This window comes from Paramisgurnus dabryanus, chromosome 19 (assembly GCF_030506205.2).
Source record: "Paramisgurnus dabryanus chromosome 19, PD_genome_1.1, whole genome shotgun sequence".
Classification (NCBI taxonomy): domain Eukaryota; kingdom Metazoa; phylum Chordata; class Actinopteri; order Cypriniformes; family Cobitidae; genus Paramisgurnus; species Paramisgurnus dabryanus.
The window spans coordinates 23,448,567-23,472,009 of record NC_133355.1 but is presented as its reverse complement, the minus strand read 5'-3'; the positions used below and the strand labels follow the sequence as shown (position 1 = coordinate 23,472,009).

The following is a 23,443-nucleotide window of genomic DNA, read 5'->3' as shown; positions in this document are numbered from 1 at the left end:
GCGGGCACGCCCCCGTGTTGTTGTCAGTGGAGACGTCTGAACACTGCGCGGTTTCACTTTCACTTCACATACAGGACACAACGAAGACAGTTAAGCGTCACTTTTGTAAAGCAGCCTGGTGAACCAAACATTTCTGTATAGACATCGTCAACAACAGGTATGTAGCATAGTAAAAAAACACGATATCGTCGTATTTATTGTAATATTCATGTTATCCTCTAAAAATGTGTTGTTGGTTTTGTGTTACGCTAAGGAGCTACACAGCGTACGTGGATCTGTAACTTACTTGAGTTAACTGTTAATGTACAGCCAAAATATGCTTGCGTGTTTGCTAGACAGTTTGCTAAAAGGACATGCTAGGGGTATGTGATGTCTTAATGTATGTTACAATAATAACAAATATGTCCCTTCACTTGCAAAACAGTGCAGATAAAGAAAGATGTAGGCTAGTTACTTGAGTTACATACACAAACACATTGCACGCACTTTCATTTGGTTGACGCGCGCGCGTAGACAGCAATTAAGCGCGTCTTTTCTCGGTTTTGTGTGTGTGCGCGCGCGTCTGCGTCTCCCCTTTATAGGTGGGAAGTGAATACTTTTATTATTAAAGAGCTAGATGCAAAAGATAAAATAACAATTAAAATCTAAATAAAACATTTGATAAGATTAAACAGAATAATATAAAGTGTTAGGTATTACTAAAACAAAAACATAAATCTTATAAGTGTACTTGTGGCCTATACGGTACCATGCACAGTGTACTTTTGGAGGTGATCTCTACATTTGGCTTATAGTGACATCCAGTGGTCAGACTAGTGGACCAAATTCTGATTCTGTTTGTCTTTAGTAGACTGTTAGGCCACAGTTTGGACACCCCAGCTTTACAAGTTACAAAATCTGCATTTATGGCATTTAATGTCACAGCCAAATAGAAATGTAAGGTTTTGTATAATGAATATAGTGTGATTTTTGTCTTGTTATTTTTTCAGTTTATTATGGACACAAATGGGACGGTTATTGAAGTCAACAGACTTCCAGACAACTACCCCCAGGATAGTATGATTGATAAACTTACCATGCACTTTCTGAGGCGCAGTAACAAAGGAGGAGATGTCTTAACAGTGATTTATCCCACCTCCATCAAAGGCCAGGCGTATGTAGTCATGTCTGAAGGTATGATTGTCTGTCCCAATTTTTTTTACTTCTTGTTTGTTGATCAGAAATTTAATATTTTCTCTTTCACTACCTTAGTCTTATATGAAGTCTTCGAGCATACTCATGTTTTGGAAGTGGATGGTCTGTTTTACCCCCTGGATATTAAAAGGGGATATCATCCTCAGGTAGGTACATCATTGAAGAACTACACAGAATCTTGCATAGCGTTGAAACATTTAGTAGTGGCATCCTAAAATTTGGCATACTACTGTATAACATTTACTCAAAAAATAAAGCAGACTCAAAGAAAGCTTGATGCCAGAATACAACACACATTAATGGTGCATTAAAATTATAATCAAACTGGATGCTATCAAGCAAAACAATGAAGGGAGACATCACATTCAGCACAAATTGGAAAAGCATTACTGTAACTTTGCTATTGTTAAATACATTAATTGTTCTTATATTGACCTTTGAAATAATATTGGTTGTCAATATTCAATTTTATTTGGGCTGTGTTTCATTGCTTTAATGAGTTATTTACCCCTCACTGATAAATGCTGTAGATATTATGGCATTGTTATTGTCCTAATTCAGTATGTTTTTTTTTGTCTACAAACCCCAATTCCAAAAAAGTTTGGACACTATGAAAAAATGTAAATAAAATCAGAATGCATCAGAATCAGATATTTTTTTGAATTTTTACTCAAATAATTAAAACATGGTCCAATAGAAAGGCATGGCAAAGATATCATACCATATCATGTTGGTGCATATGTTCATATCTCTTTTCAGCTGGATATGCCAGTCGAAGCATCGCTCGATCTAAATATGTTTTCCAACCACCGAGAAATCAAAATTCTTCTTCAGGAACATGGCTTCATAATGTCAGAGACCAGCTCAGGTCAGCTGCATTTGCAGGGTTCCTTTCTTAAACTAAAAGCCGTCCGACGCAAACTCATGCAAATTCTTGCTCAAGAAACCCAAAGAAGAACATCATCACCTTACACTAACGGTTACCCCAATGGCTTGGTCTCCAAATACGACCTCGAATCCAAACGTAACTCCACACCAACCCACGATCACATGAATGGCAAATCAGTGTATGCTGGGGCATGGAGCCCATCTACAGGAGCAACCTCAAGAACCCCAGAGCTTGCAAAAAATCTCCCATTTTCAAGGACTGGCTCTTCACTGGATGGAGGCTATAGCACACAAGATTCCCTTAGCAGTTTTACCCAGACCTATGAGTATTCAAAAGCAATCCCTAAGCAGTCTTACCTCCCAAGGCATACCGAGAGATCCTTTCCTGTTGATCCAGATGTTTTTAGATACATAATGTGTTTTAGGAAAAATGTGATTGAAAAAATCGAATCGGATCACAACACACGAATAAAGCATGAAAATAATTCTGAAGTTTTTACAGTAAAACTCTCAGGAGGAACCTGTGAGGAAGCAGCTCAAGAACTCTCTCGCTTCATGCAGGAGATCAGCGAATCTCTACGCACACAGGAAATAGACCTGAAGAAACTTAATGCAAGTCAGCAGAAAAAAATTTCCCAGAACGTTGAAGAATTCCAAAAGCACTGGAACGTTTTGATTACGCAGGAAGGTGACATCCTTAAAGTTGTGGGGTCATCGACTGACAGCTATGATGCAAAGCAAAATATTCTTGGGCGTGAAAGTGAGCTCCCTGTGACCAGCCACTTGCAGAAGAATTCATCAGTGCGACGCAGCCACTCTTTGCCGAGACAAACACGGTTCAGAACAGAGGACCAAGAGCCAAGACGAAGTCCTGACGTTGTTGTTAAAGCTGCTGCTGTTAGTAGCTACTCTGCCTCACGTAACCAAACTGACTCTACATCTCAGCAAGCCTTATCGCAGGATAGAGGCCGTCAGCGCTCTAAATCCAGTGTTCAGCGGAGCAGGGGGCAGTGCGCCTCTGAGTCCCGACATAAAACTCATAAGACAGAAGACAAACCACCGCTACCATTAGATCAACAGGATCTGTTGCCTTCTAGTGCACCTCCAAAAAAACCTCCTAAAATCTTGTCTGTCCTTTCCCCTCGCAATATAGCAGCAAAATTTCACAAACAAGTTTCTAATGTCTGAGGTGACTGAATCTTGTAAATCAATAATTGTTTAAATGAAATGTTTTTATTTGTCAGACACATAATACTTGTAATCTAAAAGGCTGCAATGATTTTATTGGTTTATTACATTTACTACAATGTAAATTCATGGGAATTTGTTCATATTTTGCAAGTTAGCAAATTGCGTACTGTACAAAAAACATGCAATTATTGGAAAACAATAATGATACCCTACTCCTAACTCTTTTCCTGAACCCAAAGTCATGGGGCGAAAGCAAATTGTACAAATATGAAGTGACATGAGACTCGACAGTTTGATCAGGACCCGATGTGAAGCAGAGGGTCTTGTACTGTATCACAATTCAAGGGCTTATTTCGTGATAACAACCTGCTGCCTGTACATCAACCCGCTTATTACACTGTTATTTACCTAAGATAAGAAACATTAAATATTGTTTTGAAATATTTTATTTGCTCATTTTTAATGAATGCAGACCTTCCACAAGAAAAAAACAGTTTACTTTCGGTTGTAAAACAATACAGGATGTTATTAATACACTTTATGGTTTAATTATTTAAATATAATGTTATGTATGTTATTAAAATACTTTTGGTAACACTTTACTTGAAAGGGGACAGAGAATGAAAAACCATTTTTACCTTGTCTTTGTTGAATAATGGTAGTCTACCTGCATTCACAAACATACAAAAAGTGCTAAACATGCTTAACATCTCAGTCTCATAGAAATTCCTCTTTTAGAAATGTCAGCCAGAAAACGGCCCAATCAGAAAAACTGATGCTTATGACATCACAGGCATCTCACTGCCCCTCCACTTTAAAATAATTGGCTACATTTTTTGAGTGGCAGCAAAGTCAGCCAATCAGTAATGAGATTGCAAGTTAAGCCGGTGGGGGAGCCAAATAGGTGCAAAACCACTTGTTTAAAATCCCCCACCCTAATAGAGCTATCTGAGAGAGGTTTTTAGGAAGCTTCTAAGGCATTACAGACCCAAACAAACATTTTTTTGTCTACATGTCACATCACAGAACAAGTATAAATACTCAGTTCAATCATTCTATGTCACCTTTGAAGGGGTGTTTATAAGACTGACATGACACATTCATAATCATGACATGACCTGTGCCATGAACATGAAGGAGATTTATGCACGTTTATGACAACTGTCATTAAGTGTCATTTGTTTAAAATTATGTAATTTTTAATGCAAAGATGACATTGTTTGAGATGTCTTTGTTATGACAAAACTTGGCATTAACCAATACATTATAACTTGTCATGACAACTTGACATTACCAAGACAACATAACTGACCACTTTTTACCAGTGATAGAAATTAAATTTGTCATTAAAATGTCATTACGTGTTAATACTCTGTCATATAGTTTAATAACAGCATCATGAATATTTTTCTTGACCTCAACTATAGTGATACAAATATAATTTGTCATTAAGTTTTAATACTCTGTCAAATAGTTTTATAACAACGTCATGAATATTCTTCAGTTCATAATGTTTATTTTTTGTTTCCTTCATGTGTTTAACAAATAAAATCAATCATTCAAAAATAAAATCAATCATTCAATAATAATAATAATAATAATAATTGATTTTTATTATTAATAAAATAAAAATTTGCAGTCTGATTCACCTAAAATTAAATGAAAACAGTACAATAATGGAATAAGCCATGCAGCATTGGGTCCATATTGCTGGAAAGATAATTACATTAAATTAAATTGATTAAATGTTTTGTTCGTTTTTTCTTCTATGTCAGAAAATATCAGAACACTCTGTGTGAGGAAGAACAAGTTCTGTTTTTTATGTCAGTTTTTTATTTATTGTGCACATAAACAAAGTTACATATAATATTTTGAAGAAAGAGGTGCCGGTACTCTATATATATATATAATTTTTTTTTTTTTTTTTTTTTTTTTTTTGCTGACTCGACTCCTTTTTTGAAGGGGTTTTATATTCAGCAGTCAACAGACAACCTTGTAAAAAATAATAAATCCTTTTATAAGTTTGTGGATTTGCTTGAGCTAGAAATAGCTACTGAACATAAATAAAATGTGCAAAAGGATTTTGAAAAAATACCATTAGAAAGGAAAGAGCTACTGTAGAGCTTTTGAACATAAATAAAATGTGCAAAAGGTAGATATGTGAGTAAAATTTGGCATGGTTAAATGCTAAAACTGTCACGGTGATCCGTGTCATGTTTTGTGTCTGTTCCATATTGTCATCACCTGGACACTTGTTAATTATCACCTCATTCATTCCACCTGTGTGTCATTAGTCTTTGTGTATTTATACCAGTGTTTGTCACACTCATCGCCGGATCATTGTCAGTACTACCATGTTTGTTTCCCGTTCCATGTTCATCTGTTCCTGTGTTTTGTTTCCCGTTTATTTATTAAATGTTATTTATTCAGTCATCAAGCTCTGCACTTGCGTCCTCACTTCCTCACTCCTGCATACGTATCGTGACAGAATGATCCGGCCAGTAAAGGACGCAGCGAGTTTGTGGAGGGGAGCTTCCCCAAGATTTTTTTCGAGGGGGAGTAATGGATGTCGGGATGCGCTGTCCGCTGTGTCCTGACGTCTACTGGAGTCAGTGGAGAGCGAACGTTCGTTGCCAGGCTCGGCTCAAGTTAGCGGCAGCCACGCTCGATTCATTCCCCGGGGTGGTTGTCGCAACACCCGAGCCGGGTCCTGGGAGGCCCGAGTCTGTGGTCATGGTTCCTCAGACAGTCGAATCTTCAGGGTCGACTCTTGGGAGGAGCGCCGCCGTGCTCAATGCGGTTCTGGGATCGGCTGCGGCCATGCCCGATTTATTCCCCGGGATGGTCGCGGCTATCTACGAGGCTGTTTCCCTGAGACGGGTGGAGTTCATTCCTGGGCCTGTTGAATCCTCGTCGGTTCCCGTGAGGGATGAGTCGCCTAAGTCGGTTCCCTATGGGTCGAATTTTCTGAGTCGACTCCCAGGATGGTCGAATCTTCTGGGTCGTTTCCTGTGTCGGTGGAATTTTCTGTGTCGGTTCCCGCAATGGTTGAACCTTCGGAGTCTTTTCCCGCCATGGTTGAACTTTCAAGTTGGTTCCCGTAATGGTCTATGCATCAGGTTTCGTCCTGTCTCCAGTTCGGTCCAACCCGCCGTCATCTCCTAACCCTCCGTCCCTCCCCCTGAGTCGCCGTCCCAGACTTTGTTTTGTTTGTGGTGTCTGGAAGCCATTTTTTAAGGGGGGGTAATGTCACGGTGATCCGTGTCATGTTTTGTGTCTGTTCCATATTGTCATCACCTGGACACTTGTTAATTATCACCTCATTCATTCCACCTGTGTGTCATTAGTCTTTGTGTATTTATACCAGTGTTTGTCACACTCATCGCCGGATCATTGTCAGTACTACCATGTTTGTTTCCCGTTCCATGTTCATCTGTTCCTGTGTTTTGTTTCCCGTTTATTTATTAAATGTTATTTATTCAGTCATCAAGCTCTGCACTTGCGTCCTCACTTCCTCACTCCTGCATACGTATCGTGACAAAAACTAGTTGTTCAGATAGAAAGAAAAAGAGCTTGAAAAAAAAAACTTTAAAATGACACCAAGACCATTCTATGGGTTCAAGAATAACAAAATACTGGCCATTTGAAACTCGAAAATCATTTATTTTGTCCCATTGTTTTCCATTTTTTCGGGTGGTAAAACTACTGTGCACGTCGTTCAAATTCATTGAAATTTCGTTCACTTGTAGTTTAGCAATTAAAATAAATGTATATTACAATTTCAAGAATGTTTTCTGCACATCGCCCGAGGAAATCCGAAGTTGCGTCGAGGGGAACCAAACTGACAGCCGCGACAACGGAGATTATCACGTACCTACAAAAGGGTATTGGAGAAAGCTTTGCGTCTGACCTGCAGCTATCATTCTGGCTTGGTGGGATGTCAGTCAGCGAGTCCTCTGATTCTGACCTTGTTCTTTTACTACTCAGAGTCTAAAACAAGGAGGGCATATTAAGTGTTCATTGTATTTTCATTTTAACCGAGTCCAGAGCACGTTGACGCTGACTGACCGACGCATGCGCTTTTAACTTGTAAACGCAAGGGTGTATGGGTAATGTAGTCTCAGTCTCTGCTCTCGGTGGGACGAATTAGGAAGCGTACATTAAGGATGCTCTGAAAAGCCGCAGCGCAGCCAAAGGATTAAATTAAACCTCTGATTTTTAAACAGATGTGCAAATGAGCGTTCCGGTACGCTAAAAGCACGTTGTGGGCGCACGGAGAGGTGGTGGTATGCTCAAGAGCTATTTTTGGAAGTGGCGGTACTGAGTACCGGGGCGTTCCGGCCCACTTAAAGCACTGATTTTGACGTGTCTGTTGTATTTTGTTAAGGTATTAAAAATTGTTTAACAGTGTTAACTTAATGACATTTAAATGACAGTTTAATGTAATGTTAACCACCCATCAACCTAGGGAGTTTCTTAAGTTTGATAATTATTCTGCTATGTCATGTTTATGACAGATTTATAACAAGTTATGATGTATTGGTTTATGTCAAGTTGTCATAACAAAGACATCTCAAACAATGTCATCTTTGCTCAAAAATGACCTAACAGAACAAATGACACTTAATGACAGTTGTCATAAATGTGCATAAAATCTCCTTCATGTTCATGGCCCAGGTCATGTCATGATTATAAATCATGTGTCATGTCAGTCTTATAAACACCTCTTCAAGTAAATTGTTACTATACTTTTATATATTTAATTTGTGTGTAATATTAAACTGTACCTGTCAAAATTATTTACAGCATCGGGGGTTACCATGTGATTTAGTTTTGAGCGGTTGTTTTTTGGAAATAACAAACCTGCACATGTCTCACTTGGTCAATCAAAATCAAGCATTGCAACAAGCCGTGAAATAATCAAATATAATATATACAATATATCTCAGACATGGGGACTTGTGACTTGGTGACTTGGACTCGAGTCGACTCGAGTCGCTATTTTTATGACTTGTGACTTGACAAAAAATAAAATACTTGAGACTTGACTCGGACTTGGAAGTTAAAGACTCGGGACTTGACTTGACTTGAGACACGATGACTTGAATGACTTGAGTGTTAATCAGTTTGAATATAAAATATATAAATATTTAAAAAAATAAAATAAAGTTGACCCAGCTGGAGCACAGGCTGAGAATGGCGTTGTCATGACTGAATCACGACACTATCATCAGTCATGCCCTCTCCACACACCACGCCCACTTAGATCAGATATCAACATGTCAGCCGGAGGGGTACGTAGGGTTATCGCTTTCGGCTTCAACAAGATGGCAAAAGACGAATAGTGCGTTGCAAGACATGCAACATTAAAATCACGGGCAGCCAGACAACAACCTCCAATTTCGTCCTTCATTTGAAGAGCCATTCTGCCCAGTAAGTGCTTGTCAATTTGTTAATATCTGGTTAGTTGGTAGTTAGCTAATGTAATAATAGCTAAAGTAGCCATTAACCCTCGGTCCCTCTTCATACCCTGTTGGGGACAAATGTGGGCAAAAATATTATTATTATTTTTTTAATTCTTCCCTTGATCTGAGTCGTACGAGACTTGGCTACTTTTTCTAAGTTTGCCACTTGAACACACACACACACACAGAAAAATGACTGGATTCTACAATGTTAGGAGCGATTCACATTCAAGTTCGTTATTTCAAATGTAGGCGCGCGAATGGAAGAGATTACAATTTTGTTTGATTCCATGATGTATTACTGAACATGAGTATTTACAATGCAAATCCAAATTATTGTAATTTACTGATAGTTACTTACTGTCTATTTTGTCTTTTCACTTTATTAACTCTTTCCCCACCAATGACGAGTTTTTCCGTCTTTCCGCAATACCGCTAATACCCTTCCACAACTTTTTAAACCCGGAAGTATTGCCCTATGGCAAGCTGCTGCATGTCCGTGTCTGTTTTAAAGATCGCTCTGAATGGGATCTCTATGAAAAGTCCGTCACAAAAATTGAATTATCTCTGCTTTTTGCTCAAAATGTGGTGTTTTTGCAGAAACCTACCCATATTCAAAAGCTGATTACAAAAGAACCACTGAAGGTAGGATAAAACGTTTTTTTTTTTTTTTTTGAAAGCAGAGGGTCTGTTCTTTCATTTGGTACATTGTATGTTTATATATTTGAAGAAGAACATTTTCTGGAAGACATTAAACTTTTGTGAAAATCATGAAAAACGCTGGCGCTGGCTGGCAACTTTTTTTTAAAAACGCTGGCGGTGAAAGAGTTAAGACCAGATTCTGGAGGTAAAATTACAATAATAAGGTGACTTGACTTGGACTTGACTTGACCTACTACAGGACTTAACTTGACTTGACTTGACATAGCCTGTGACTCGACTTGACTTGACTTGCCCAAAAAAAAAAATACTTGGGACTTACTTGAGACTTGAAGGTTCAGACTTGAGACTTACTTGAGACTTGCACATGTGTGACTTGGTCCCATCTCTGATATATCTATATATAATCTATACATGTTCCTGAGCACTTTGCAACATTATTTGTGCAACTGTTTATATAACTGTATGTTCAGTCTCTTCTTCATTGTTGACTCCCCTTCATTACCATAGAGACAGGACTCAATGAGGAAGTGTGTTTTTTCAACAGTCTACAGGAAGTAAGGCAGGGTATACTTGTGGTTAACTTTGAGGTAAGCGCCTCTCTGTTTGAATGAATAAAGCACGAACTCAGGCTTGTAATGTTGAAATGTAAAAAATACATTGATATTAGCCTGCAAGTGCTGGAACCCCTCCCAGCATCTCAGGCAGATTCAGCCCTAGACAAGTGGCCAGTCAGTCACAATGTGACGTCAATGAAGATTAAAATTTCACAATGTTTTTCACACAATGTGAACTTGGAATATAGGCCAAGAAGAGCCGTATGGACTTGTTTTACGGCATATTGCCCTTTTGGTGGCTAATAGTAAAAAGCTTGCATTTATGAGCATATCTCAGTACATTTTCTCATTTCCAGTGTTTCTAAACTATAGTGATAACATAGTGCTCAAAACCAATTAACCACATGATGTACAGTACTGTATATGTGTAAAAATGCATCATTTTTTTATTCTCAGGACGTCTGTTTAACATTTTGTATTCAGGGTTTTAATATTTACATAATATTTACTTCATATAATTTTTTTTAAAGGATTTAGATTCAAACTTGACAAATATGCACCAGCATTATGTTTGATTCATTTTGTGTCTTGGCTTTAAATACACAATGCAATATTTAATAGCACAGGAACAACAAATTCTCAGTATCTGGATAATTTTATACTGTTTAACTGATAGTATCACTGACGGTCACAACCGCTCGTTCCTCCTCATTTCTCCAAAAATGGCATGCCGTCTGTATTTTTCCTGTCGGCATCTTCTTAACTCCTGGTGTTTATGGTTGCGAGTAGGTTTTGCGAGAATCAAACCGATCCTAGATTAGGACGTGTGGGCAGTACAAACCAGACAATGTGAACTGTCTAGTACTGTAGTATGACAGTAGACTATGCAGATGTGCAGTACTAAAGGAAGGGAGTGGGTTACAGAAACACCATGTATTAATAATATAATGATCTGTGATACTCATTTACATACACATTTTCGGTTGGGCTAAACAAAATTGTTAGGTTATGTGCTTTTCATTTTGTTATTATTAAAGGAACAGTATGTAAGAAATTTATATCAATGAATCATAAAATGGCCATGATATGTCACTAGACATTAAGAAATCATTTTCATTTCAAATACTTATGTCACTGACAACAGTGATCCGGCCAGGATATTGTCATTTAAAAAGTGGAGTTGCAGCCCTCAACTGATGTTTATGTTGTCATGTTGTGTATTGGCAACCAGTTGTGTGATTGCAGTACCAGTTTTAGCCACAAGTTTTGTTATTGCAATACCAGTTTTGGCCACAATCCTACATACGGTTCCTTTAACATATATTATTGACGTTATGTACATCAACAATGTTATTTGCACTGTCAGAAAAAATTGTCAATGAATGGTCCCTAGCCAACCCAGTAACACGAAATTACGTCCATACAGTCACATAAATTTGTGAGTCTTTTCCGTGACACTGAAAAGTCGCTTTTTTGTATGTATTTGATACTCAACTGTTTTGTCCTATTCTCTTACCATTGTCGCTTCGGTTTAGGGTTAGATTTACATAAAATGACATCTTTACCCAAACCCAACTCTAACCCTATGTCAGGCGACAATGGTTTAAAAATCATAAAATATAAAAAAATAAATCATGAACAAAAGGTATAAACCAATACTTAAAGGGATAGTCATTTTAAAATAGGGATGCACCGAATCCAGATTTTTTTGGGTTCGGCCGAATACCGAATCCACTGTTTAAGATTCAGCCGAATCCGAATACTGAATCCTACTTGCATCCTTATTCCATTACAGGGCTCGCAAAATTTCAAAATCCCTGGTAGCCCTTCGGGCAGGCACTCTTCAGTTTTTGGTAGCCCGAAATTTTGCCAATACAAACGCAATTTAAATACCCAATGCCTGAATTTCATGCACTACAATACCCATCCAAATCTGTGAGAGAATGCATAAGCATTTAAATATATTTTTTCCTCCCTATAAGTCAAGATAGCCCGACGGGCAGGGCGGGGATGCATTTTGATAGCCCGACTGCAAAGCACAATGAAAGCGATGCGGTGCGATGCATGCGAAATGTGAAACGCCCCTAAGGCTCACCGGGAAAAAAAACACTTATCTCCACGTCAGCACCTGATGTGTGTAATCAACGGCCGCGTGTCGTCGACCAGCGTAGCATTCAACAAGCCGTGACCGAACTGCAAGCTTAGGGTTCGGTTCGGTGGAAAAAAAATCTAAGATTAGGCCGAACCCGAACCCCGTCAAAAAGCCCAGTATTCGTCCGAATCCGAATCCTGAATTCGGTGCATGCCTATTTTAAAATGAAAATTCTTTCATCATTTACATCATTTATTGAAGTATATGGTCTCTTAATACTGTGTGTTTACCGTCATTTATCAAAATATCTTTTTTTGTGTTTTTCATACGTAATTCATACAGGTTTAGAACAACATGAGGATGAGTAAATGATGACAGAATTTTAATTTTAAAGTGAACTATCCCTTTAAAGTGACATCCTAACACAAACACCAAATCTAACCCTAAACCGAAGCGTCAATGGTTTGAAAATAGGACAAAACAGTTGTGACAATGACACGTAAATAGAAATACATGACATGTTCGCGCAAGAAGGCGGAAAATAGTGTCAGTGTCACGGAAAAGACAAATTTACGGTACATAATTTCGTGATACAGGGTTGCCCTAGCTGTTAGAGCAGTACCCTTTTAAAAAGTATACCTAAAAGGTTAGTACCTTAGAGATACATATGCGTACCAAAGAGTGCAAAGTAGCTTAAATCTACTAATGAATGTATACATGAATGGTACATATTAGGACATTTTTATAAAATACTGCTCCAATGACAGCTTGGGGCCATTTTTGACAGATCTTTATGAAGAATTACCATGGTTTTACTTCAACAACCAGTATTGTATTCGCAGTAAAGCCATAGTGACCACAAATTTTAAGAAGGAACTGCCACTACCATCAAACCCCAAAACTACCATTGTCTCACAGCAGTACACTCTTAAACCATTTTCTTTTCATGGTCTGTAGACCCTTTATCAGCTACAGAGAAGATTTTGGAAACTGAAAGATTCTGGATTGTCACATGAGGGTAAGAAAGTAAAGCATTTCTTTTATGAACCCAATTTGAAGAGCAAATTAAAGTTAAATTTGGTTAACCAAACACACAGGCTAAAAACGCTATCTTTTTTTAGCGTACAGTATTCCAGTAAAATGCATTGGGTCTGCATGACCCGATTTCTTTATATCCTGATGCATATATAGGCTACATTAAAGTATACATATTATCCAAATAATAAATAAAAATGTAAACAAGTAATGAGCATAAACGTAGCCAAAAATTGGTGCCAAAAATTGCAGACCAATTAAATAGCAACCAATCTGCTTAAAAATGTGGTTGCTAAATTTTTACAATAATAAAATGCTCTGAAAAGTCTTAACTTTAAAAAATAATTCCTTTCCCACAATACACCCACATGTGTACCGAAATACACACATGCATATTCTGATGTATTCTTGAACAGGATGACATGCTGAAGCCTGTAGACCACAGTCGTCGCTGACTTCATTTCGCACATACTCAGATAAGGCAAGAACAAGACTTAGACCACACCCACACCACACTTGTCTTCTCTACCGGCTTTGAGAGGGCAGCAGCTACTGCTCTCTTCCTCTGTACTGTCATTTTCCTCTGTAATTTCCATCCGTTCGTCCTTCGGATAGACGCCTGTAGGGATGGCGGAACTGGAGGGCTTGGAGTTTGGGAAGTCTGACTTCGTACTTTTAGATGAAGTGAATATGGAGCAGTTTATGGAGAATCTGAGGTTAAGGTAAGAGTTTTTTGTGTACACTGAACTGCGGTGTTTGCCATTATGTATTACAAATAACCTAACATGACATGTGTTGTTTCAAAACTAATCATTTTTGGGAGGTGGAGAGTTGAAATGTCTTCTCATTTAGTGTATTTTTGACTTTGTCTACTCCCTCTTTGTAAAAAAAACTATGATTTGAAATGACAGATGGAAAAAAGAAGGGAGAGGAAATTGAGTGACATCACTTTTGACTTTCCCGCTTATATTTATTACATTTGGTGACAGCAGCGCAAACAAAACTTTTGTCTTTTAAGAGGTGATTATGGCCAGCCAGTAGATCTGTGACACCTCTGATGATGAAATCAAAAGTTTCCAGTTCTTCTTTCCTTTAACATGCAGCATTTGCCCTCAAATCCACCTTCTGTGATGTCACTGGCCAAACTGAACTGAATCAGATGACCTTTTCACGTTTTTAGTTTTGTTTTATAATACATTTCCGTTTCATATTCCTACGCATGGGAAATTTCAAGAAAAAAACACTCGTTGTGATAATATGATGCTTTTATCACCTGAGGTGTGACAGGTCCTCATGTGACAGCATCCCATTTGAGTTTAAAAATAAGCTACGTTTATGCTCATTACTTGTTTACATTTTTATTTATTATTTGGATAATATGTATACTTTAATGTAGCCTATATATGCATCAGAATATAAAGATATCGGGTCATGCAGACCCAATGCATTTTACTGGAATACTGTACGCTAAAAAAAGATAGCGTTTTTAGCCTGTGTGTTTGGTTAACCAAATTTAACTTTAATTTATGTTCAGAAAGTGAGTCATCTTGCTCATTGCACTTCCTGTTCTCACTTCCCAACCTCATATCACTTCCTGTTAAATATGGGCGTGTGTGACACTGACATCCATACTGTGGTACATATCATAATGTCAAGTTATTACACCTGTCTCATGTTTCCTCTTGATTAAATATTTTAATATCTGATTATAAAAAAGAGTAGTAAAGTCTGCAAAACTGGATGTGGTTTGTTACCTTTGTGATGTTATGCTAATCTAGACACTGAAGTTATATAACTTAACAAATTAAGTTAAACAATTATACATTGTTTTTCTAACTTTATGCTGCCTTTATTTTACAGTGTAAGCTCACATACAGTACAATGAAATATTTCTGTACATGCACACATATATTCTTATAAATTATACTTTAATTTCAATTACAGTATGTTTCTGCAAAAAAATGGTAGATACATTTCGACCTGTTGCACATTGGTGGTACATATTGCGATTGATAAGTGGCTGTCACACACTTCTGCATTTACTTTTGTGTTTACAGTAGCAGCCTGTATTTGTTGTTTACAGTAAAACCTAAACTGGTACTGATTGGAACTAACTGTACACTTAGCAGTATCCTAGTATCTATCCCAGTACTGGGACAATAAACATTACATTTCTTAAAAAGCAATTTAAGAAAAAGATACAAATAATACAGACAAAATTGTACACAGAGGACAGCTTAATCTTCTTTTAAACCATTTATTTAGAACAATGTTTTTGTTCACAATCAAGCAACAAATGAAATGTAAACTTAATTTTAAAGAACTATTAGCTAGTAATGTTATAATCGCTGACATCGTAAAAAATACATCCGTTTTCATCATTTTTTCCTAATGATTAATTTATTAATGACTCAGTTTGTATTAAAGAAAAAATAATCTGCTGTAAAAAATTGTTGTAATTATGAAGCTGGTTGCAGTTACTTACTGTAGAAGATAAAGACTGAAAAAGTTTTATGTTCATTTAACTTTGAACAAACCGTTGCCATTAAGTAACATAAATGTAAAATCTACAGTAAGTTACTGGAAGGTAGTTGCCAGTAATACCCATTAATACTGTAATTTCTACAGAAATATTTTACAGTGTACTTTATCTGAAGTTTAAAGTGAATAAAATTGTTTTGACAGCTGACTTCCTGGAGTTTCATAAGTGAACAACTTGTTTTCTCTTAAAGGACTTGTGTGTGTAGGTGAGGTAAAGGGGTAAAGTAGGCAGTGGCCCAAACCACTGTGAAGCAATGAAGGGGGGACTCAAAATGTTTCTAAACTTAAAACACATGTTTGCACTTTTATTGTTTAACTACTTACATTAAACTTTTTAATTGAAATACTTCTTTATAATATCTATAATACACATAGTTATTTTTAGGGGGGACAACCCTCAGATGGGGGAACCTGTCCCCCCTGACCCCCTGGTATTTCTGCGTATAGATAAAACAGCATTTGTTTTAAGATAATAGTGCATATGTTGAATACAATTGCTGTTTCACAATCAGTTTATTATTTGTTGTATTCAGGTTTGAGAAGGGCCGTATCTACACCTTCATTGGAGAAGTGGTGGTATCAGTAAATCCATACAAAAAGATGGATATCTATGGGAAGGAGGTTATTGAGGATTACAGGGGCAGAGAGCTGTATGAGAACCCACCACATCTTTACGCGGTCGCAGATGCTGCCTACAAAGCCATGAAGAGACGAGCCAAGGACACATGTATCGTCATCTCAGGTAGATCAGCTAATATGTGCACACTTGTCCTTTAAAGCGAATCTACGTTTGTGAGAGAGAATGGTCTTATTTAGTTATGTAGCAATAATCACAACGGGTGCCAGGTTAAATTTTGTCGCTAGCATGGATAAAAAATATATACAATGTAAAAATAATAGGCAGGGATACAGAGACAGTGGTTGGGGTGCACCCTGGATGACATTAAGTTGAGTAAATAATGGGGTAATTTTCATTTTTCAGTGAACTATTCCTTTAACTGCTGAACTGAGGCCAATATTGTAGTAGTGTGTTATGCAAAGGATGTTTTAACTCTTAAGTGTAAAGGACAGTAATTCATTGGTTTATACTAATTTTCATGTGTTTCAGGTGAGAGCGGAGCTGGAAAGACTGAGGCCAGCAAGTACATAATGCAATACATCGCAGCCATCACAAACCCCAGTCAGAGGGCAGAGGTTGAGAGGTCAGTTTTCTGAGGGGTAGCTCTCGATATATTTTATTTTATTGCATACAAATGCCTAGTATTGTGTTTTAATATCATATTAAAAAGTTAATTAAAAGATCAATCTTTATTAGTATGGCAAATTTTTTTAAATAAAAAAATGTAGGGCTGTCCATTGAGAATTGATTGGATTGTTGGAAATTGGGTAATGTTGTTATTTGCTAATCGCTGCGATCTTTCCCCACCATTTCTTGTGAACGGAAATAAAGAGAGATCGTTTCGAAAAAAAGAGGAGGAGATTTGCTTTTTGATTAAAGATTATGAGGGCACTTTTTAAAAAAAATGAAGCTCATAGATAAGTAATTTGTGAAAAATACCACAATATTCCCAAAAATTTAAGGTTTTCATTTCAAAGTCATTGTGACTTTTAAAAAAGCTGCAGTATACACTACTACAGTTTTTAAAGGTTGTTCCTTGCATTTATTGACTGAAATGCAATCACATATATCTTAACGCATAACAATTTTTGTATTCACTAACAGTGTAAAGAATGTGCTCCTCAAGTCCAACTGTGTGTTAGAGGCCTTTGGAAACGCAAAGACCAACCGCAATGATAACTCCAGCCGCTTTGGGAAATACATGGACATCAACTTTAACTTTAACGGTGATCCTACAGGAGGACACATCAACAATTACCTGCTGGAAAAGGTGAGGGCTTTAGCAACACATTAATTCAAAGTGAAACATCGTTTTCTCAAATAGTAAACACCGTTTCAACTAGGATTTGCACAAAAATGAAAAATGAGACTTTGTAAGACGTTAACGTTTTCAACAATTGTTAAAGGCGCTTCAGAATATAAACCTGTATTTACCTAGGCAAAGACGATTAATAAGATGTTTTGTACATGGTAATGACATATCGTGAGCCTTAAATGCGATTGTTTACTCTTTCTTATGTAAACCTTGTGCATACAAAAGATTGCTGGAAAACATAAGACAGACTGTGACGTTACAGTCGTGATGTACACCTCAACATCAAACTACACATTAATTACAATGTTGTTACTATGCTAAAACTGCTAAAAGCTGTGACTGCTGAGTTAGCGCTACATGCTAGTTAAGGCTATATGCTAGCATTTAGGCTTTACAGAAGTTTTGCAGGTCAATACTGAAAAAAAACACAAACTTACCACTCAGAAACATCCATTTCCAATCTCCAAACAATTGGTTGTTCCTCAAAATGTGTATCTTCTTCTGAAACCGGCACAAACATATAAAATCTGTTTACTAATGTAAGTCACTGACATGAGCAGAGCTCAACTTTATCATTCATGACCCTTCAAAATAAGGTCATAACAGCCAATTTCATTCTAAGGAAAAAAACCCAAGGTTGTAAATGAACATGTAAAACTGTTTCTGGATCATTTTAATAAAGTCACATACCTGTATCAGAGAACAATTTAACATATTGTATTAAAGGCGCAAAAGAGGATGTTTTCGCCTTCTGAGAATCCAAAGAGCGTTACTGAGTTTTTAAAATAAGCACATGCGTAAGAACATTCCCCCTCCTTCACAGTTTATTTCTAGGGAACACCTTCCAAAACTCATGCACGGCTCTTACAAGAAACGTAATGGCAGTGATTGACAAGCCAATCGTTGACGCGATGATCGCTAAGAATAAATAACAACAAAGTTCTTTTAAAGTAGTTATATAACAAGCAAAATAAACAACACGTTACCTAGGAAACCAAAACATTTGTTATTTTCGACGAGGTATTTGTTCAAGAGTTCAGTTTAGCAACTAGTCAGACCAATAAACAAACAGTAATCAGAAGTAAAGTTCGTACCAGATCGCGTGACCGCATGTGCCTCCAATGAAACCTTCTATACTGTATACGCCCCATTCAGACAGCCAACGACAAGCAGTAGCAGAGCGACGCAATCTCATTCATTTCAATGGAAACCTGGCGACTTCCGGCGACACGAGCGAAAGTGACCGTTGGCGACCGTATGGGCGTGTCCAGCGACGCGAGAAAGTTAAGAAAAGTTTAACTTTATGCAAATGTCAAGCGACTTTCGGGAGCGACTACCAATGAGAACAAAGCAGTGGAGTTCACGTCATCATTCTCTCGTCAGTTACTGGCGTGGATGTTACTCATTTGTTTATGACAATCAGATTTAGAAACGCCTCATTGAAAGAGACGGGTGACACACAGCGATAACGACGCTGGCTGTCTGAACGAGGGGTTAGTATTAACAGCAGCAGCAGCAGCAGTTGTAGTAGTAGTAGTAGTAGTAGAAGCAGAAGCAGTAGTATTAAAGAAGCTACAAATAATAAACATTTATCTTTAAATAAAATATAGAAACAGTCTTTGCGTAATCAGTCTTTTTAAAACTTTTTGTGGGCACAAAAAGAAAAAGCACATTACTCTCACACGCATGCACATGCTTAACTTATGAGAGGCGATAAACATCAAGTGGAAACCAACTGCTAAGAGATAAAGACAATGACATTAAAATCTTCATACAATACTAGAAGATAGCACATTCGCATTGTTACATATTGTTTTTACTTAACATGCATACACTGTTTGCACCTTTATTAGGGCTAGACTGTGTCCTGGTTAATAAAAGTAACTAAATACACACAATCCGAATACTTTGAGCATTTAGAAATAAAGTTTGTATTTTTCTAAATGTAATTGTGTATATTATCACACTAAAGACAATCATAAACACAGACAAAAAATGGGAAGCAGTAGAGTTTAACAGGTGGGATTTAAGTAGACATGGGCCAGTATAAGATATTGCCGGTATATTAACCTGTTGCCATTGCAACACTAAAATGTGTTATTTTCAAATGTCTGCATATATAATCAACAACTTTTCAAATGGACAGAATACATTTTATTTTTAAGAAACATACAACATGTATGCCTGGTAAAAAAAATAATATATTAAGTAATATATAATTACATGACTTTTAATACATTTTGTGTAAACACAGCTCATACCTTAAAAACGGTATCACCGAAAATTTTTGTGGTTTTGAAACTTTTGCATACCTTGAAACCGGTAACCGGCCCATGCATAGAGTTGGGATAACTAAATTATTCGCCTTCTGTCTTTTCAGTCAAGAGTTGTTCAACAGCATGAGGGAGAGAGGAACTTCCATTCATTTTATCAGGTGAGATCTTCGGATTAAATATTTTGTATTATTATATTGCCTGCGAAAACTGTTGTAAAATGTTTAACAGACAATGTTTTATGTGTCGTGGTTTTACAGTTGTTACGAGGAGGGTCTGATGATTTGCTGAAGTCCTTGTATCTGCAAAGAGATCCTGCTGTATATACCTACACAAGTCAAGGAGCCTCTGTCACAGTTGTATGTATTACCTTATATGTTTTATAGGCTTTATCCACAAACATCTTTTTCACAGACCAACTCGTTACCATTGAGACTGACTGAAGCATTATAATACAAAAACCTTTTTTTACTGTCATCATAGGCCTCCAATAATGACTCCTTATGCCACAAAGCTGTGATGGCAGCACTAAAAGTGATTGGCTTCACTGCAGATGATATCAGCTCCATCTACAAGATACTTGGGACTATCTTACACCTGGTGGGTTCCATTCTGGAAGCAGTTTTCAAGCGTATTTCTTTCCGTTTGTAGTTTCAAATTTGATAAACGTTAAACATTCTGTTTCAGGGTAACCTTCAGTTCACTAGTGACGGCGAACATGTCACACTTGTTGGAGAAGAGACAGTGAAACAAATTTCAGAGCTGACGTCCACAGAAGCGGAGAATGTCAGAAAAGCACTGCTGTATCGCACAGTGGCAACTGGAGGTGGTGAGGTCATCGAGAAGGGACACAATGAGCAGGAAGCCAGCTATGGAAAAGAGGCTTTTGCCAAGGTATTATGTTTTGGACTAATGAAAAGTCTTACAGGTGGTTTCCCGGACAGAGAGTAGCTTAAGCCAGGACTATGCCTTAGTTTAATTAGGAAATGTAACTAGTTTTAACAAACATGCCTCACTAAAAACATTACTTGTGTGCATTTTAAGGGCAAAACAAAGGGCACTGATGTATTTTAAGATGTGTCAGTGCAAGCTGTTTTTAGTTTGGACAGCTATGATATTTATTTTAGTCTAGTGCTGAGTCCCAATTCGCATACTATCTGTCCTAAATAGTATTCGAAACTAGAATTAGTACGTCTCAAATCGTAGTATGTTGAAATGAGTATCCCAAAGATTCCCGGAATGGTCTACTATTTCCGGTTAGAATTCGAAGTGCAGATCAATGCACACTCTAACGGCTAATATTGCCCACAACCTATTGCGTGCGGGAGGGAGGAGCTTAACCACACCAACCCTCTTGCTTATTTGTAGTAATACTGTGCCTGTAGAAATGTTAACTTTATTAGTCCAGCGAAAGAAACATGGTTCCTACACTTTTACTGTAGTAAAAGCATGGTTCATTTTCATCTGGGTATTTTTGAGTTATATGTAAGTATAAAATACGTTACACAATAGTTATACTATAAACTTTTTAATATTTGGACTTTAAAATAAGCAGCTTTTGTTACACACATTGCACATGAACGTCAGAACCAGCCGCCTCACAAACGACCTGCGTTTGGTTCTAATGACGCTCTGCTTCACTCCTCAACTTGGTAGAACACATTGTAAAATGTATTGTGAAAAAAACGATGAGAAATAAAGATGGGAATAAAAATAAAATTATATTTGACATATGTTACAAGAATGAATGAAATATTGTTAACAGTCGTGGTGTGCGTAACTAGGCAACCACGTTTTCGTTCACGTTGCATGACGTCATCGAAGTACGTCCCAGAACATGCATACTCTTTTGCTACACACTCAAAAGTATGTACATTTTCCTCACAAAAACAGTACATACTTTTAGGTCGTAGTATAAGTAGGCGAATTGGGACTCAGCATAGGACTTGTCTAATCCCTGTCCGGGAAACCGCCCCTTAAAGTTTAAAAGATCAATGTGTAATGGTAACATACTCAAACTTTCAGAACCACCACAAAATTATGTTTGATGTATGATATATATAAATAATAAATGTTTAGTAGTTGTAATTTTGGTTGCCTTTGGTTTTTAGGCTTTGTACGAAAGATTATTTGGTTGGATAGTTGGCCATATCAATGCAATGATTGAAGTGAAGGACTACAACCCAGCCCTGCATGGCAAAAACACTGTTATAGGTGTGCTGGACATCTACGGCTTTGAGATCTTTGACAACAACAGGTCAGTCTCATTTATTGCATTGTGTAAGTATCAATATTTATTGCATTTAAATGCTGCAAATTTATTTGTATGCGTTTTAATTAGTTTTTTTTTTTCTTATCTGTTTCTTTCTAATACGTCATGATGGTAGCTTCGAGCAGTTTTGCATTAACTACTGCAACGAGAAGCTACAGCAGCTTTTTATTGAACTCATCCTACGTCAGGAGCAGGATGAGTACCAGAGAGAGGGCATCACATGGCAACATGTGAGCATAACACAAGCACACACATTAAAATACATTAGCCCTTAGATCTTTATAATCCCAGCACTTTTTCTTTCTTAGATTGAATACTTCAACAATCAAATCATAGTAGATTTGGTGGAGCAGCCTCATAAAGGCATCATCTCCATCCTGGATGAGGCTTGTCTCACTGCAGGCAAAGTCACGGACACCGTCTGCCTGGACAGCATGAACAAAAAGCTGGGTCAGCACCCTCACTACACCTCCCGGAAGGTATTAGCACAGCCATTCGCATCTTTCCACATCTAATTCCTACATTACCTGTCGTAAATTATATAATAAAACTTTAAAGGAATAGTTTACCCAACTATTCTCCCTTTCTTCAGGTGAACACATAACACAGTTATATTGGTCCTGTATAGTTCAGTGGTAGAGCATTGTGTTAGCAGAGAAAAGGGTCATTGGTTTGAACCCATAGGCTACCTTGTAATGCAATGTAATTCGCTTTGGATTAAATCATCTGTCATATGCATATATGTAAATATTATTGCATGGAATGGTGACCGGTTTAATCAAGCATCATCAAAGTTATTTCATTTTGGGGTGAGTCTTTAACCAGACTGCTGCACTTTGACTGCATGGTCAGAAGGGGGGGACATTGTCTTACTTTACATGCGTATGGAAACCGACTGTTGCACCTGTTAATAAAGTCATTGGGTGACCACTAAAATTAAGTTATATCTTATGTTTCAGCTCCTTCCCACGGACAAGACCCTGGAGTTCAACAGAGACTTCCGTATCCGACACTACGCGGGAGATGTAACGTAAGTCTTTGAAAGTATCACAAACAGTCCTTCCAGTACCAAAAATGAACACTCGCCAAGCGCCAACTAAGAAGTAAAACTCGGCACAAGCGAGTATACAAAATGTGTCAATTTTTATGAATACTTGGGACGGTTTTAATAGGATGTGTTCGACTTCATGCTGCACTGCGCAGATCGATCGGTATATGACATCAAGCTATCGCGTGAACGAGAACAGTATGATCCTTCTCGCGGTTTCTTTGACGTCATAGTTATGTCGTTTTTGCGCAACTGCGCGGGAAGTCGAACTCTACCTGAGCAGGTATTTCTTT

The 23,443-nt window shown here is 37.5% G+C and overlaps 2 protein-coding genes across 2 annotated transcripts in view; both read left to right on the top strand.

The window, feature by feature from the left end:
- Window positions 1-22: 22 nt before the first annotated feature.
- rbm43 (RNA binding motif protein 43) lies at window positions 23-5,088 on the top strand. The gene is made up of 4 exons (XM_065293994.2): window positions 23-157; window positions 990-1,173; window positions 1,252-1,340; window positions 1,954-5,088. Exons 2-4 carry the CDS (start codon window positions 996-998, stop codon window positions 3,268-3,270), a joined length of 1,584 nt encoding a protein of 527 aa, XP_065150066.1. The 5' UTR covers window positions 23-157; window positions 990-995; the 3' UTR covers window positions 3,271-5,088.
- An 8,502-nt stretch (window positions 5,089-13,590) lies between these two features.
- The window catches only part of myo1g (myosin IG), a 65,828-nt gene continuing 55,975 nt past the window's right edge, over window positions 13,591-23,443 (top strand). Inside the window, exons 1-12 of the mRNA XM_065293696.2 lie at window positions 13,591-13,804; window positions 16,157-16,365; window positions 16,732-16,825; window positions 17,347-17,512; window positions 19,938-19,991; window positions 20,091-20,189; window positions 20,314-20,430; window positions 20,518-20,724; window positions 21,942-22,087; window positions 22,218-22,332; window positions 22,411-22,581; window positions 23,062-23,132. Coding sequence (XP_065149768.1) covers window positions 13,710-13,804; window positions 16,157-16,365; window positions 16,732-16,825; window positions 17,347-17,512; window positions 19,938-19,991; window positions 20,091-20,189; window positions 20,314-20,430; window positions 20,518-20,724; window positions 21,942-22,087; window positions 22,218-22,332; window positions 22,411-22,581; window positions 23,062-23,132 — 1,544 coding nt within the window. The 5' untranslated portion in view covers window positions 13,591-13,709. The remainder of the gene's footprint in view (window positions 13,805-16,156; window positions 16,366-16,731; window positions 16,826-17,346; window positions 17,513-19,937; window positions 19,992-20,090; window positions 20,190-20,313; window positions 20,431-20,517; window positions 20,725-21,941; window positions 22,088-22,217; window positions 22,333-22,410; window positions 22,582-23,061; window positions 23,133-23,443) is intronic.

Coding starts and splice junctions, on each gene's coding strand:
- rbm43 (XM_065293994.2), top strand. CDS start 996: ATGGACACAAATGGGACGGTTATTGAAGTCAACAGACTTCCAGACAAC. Junction 1,174..1,251: donor GTATGTAGTCATGTCTGAAG/GTATGATTGTCT, acceptor TCACTACCTTAG/TCTTATATGAAGTCTTCGAG. Junction 1,341..1,953: donor AAAGGGGATATCATCCTCAG/GTAGGTACATCA, acceptor ATCTCTTTTCAG/CTGGATATGCCAGTCGAAGC.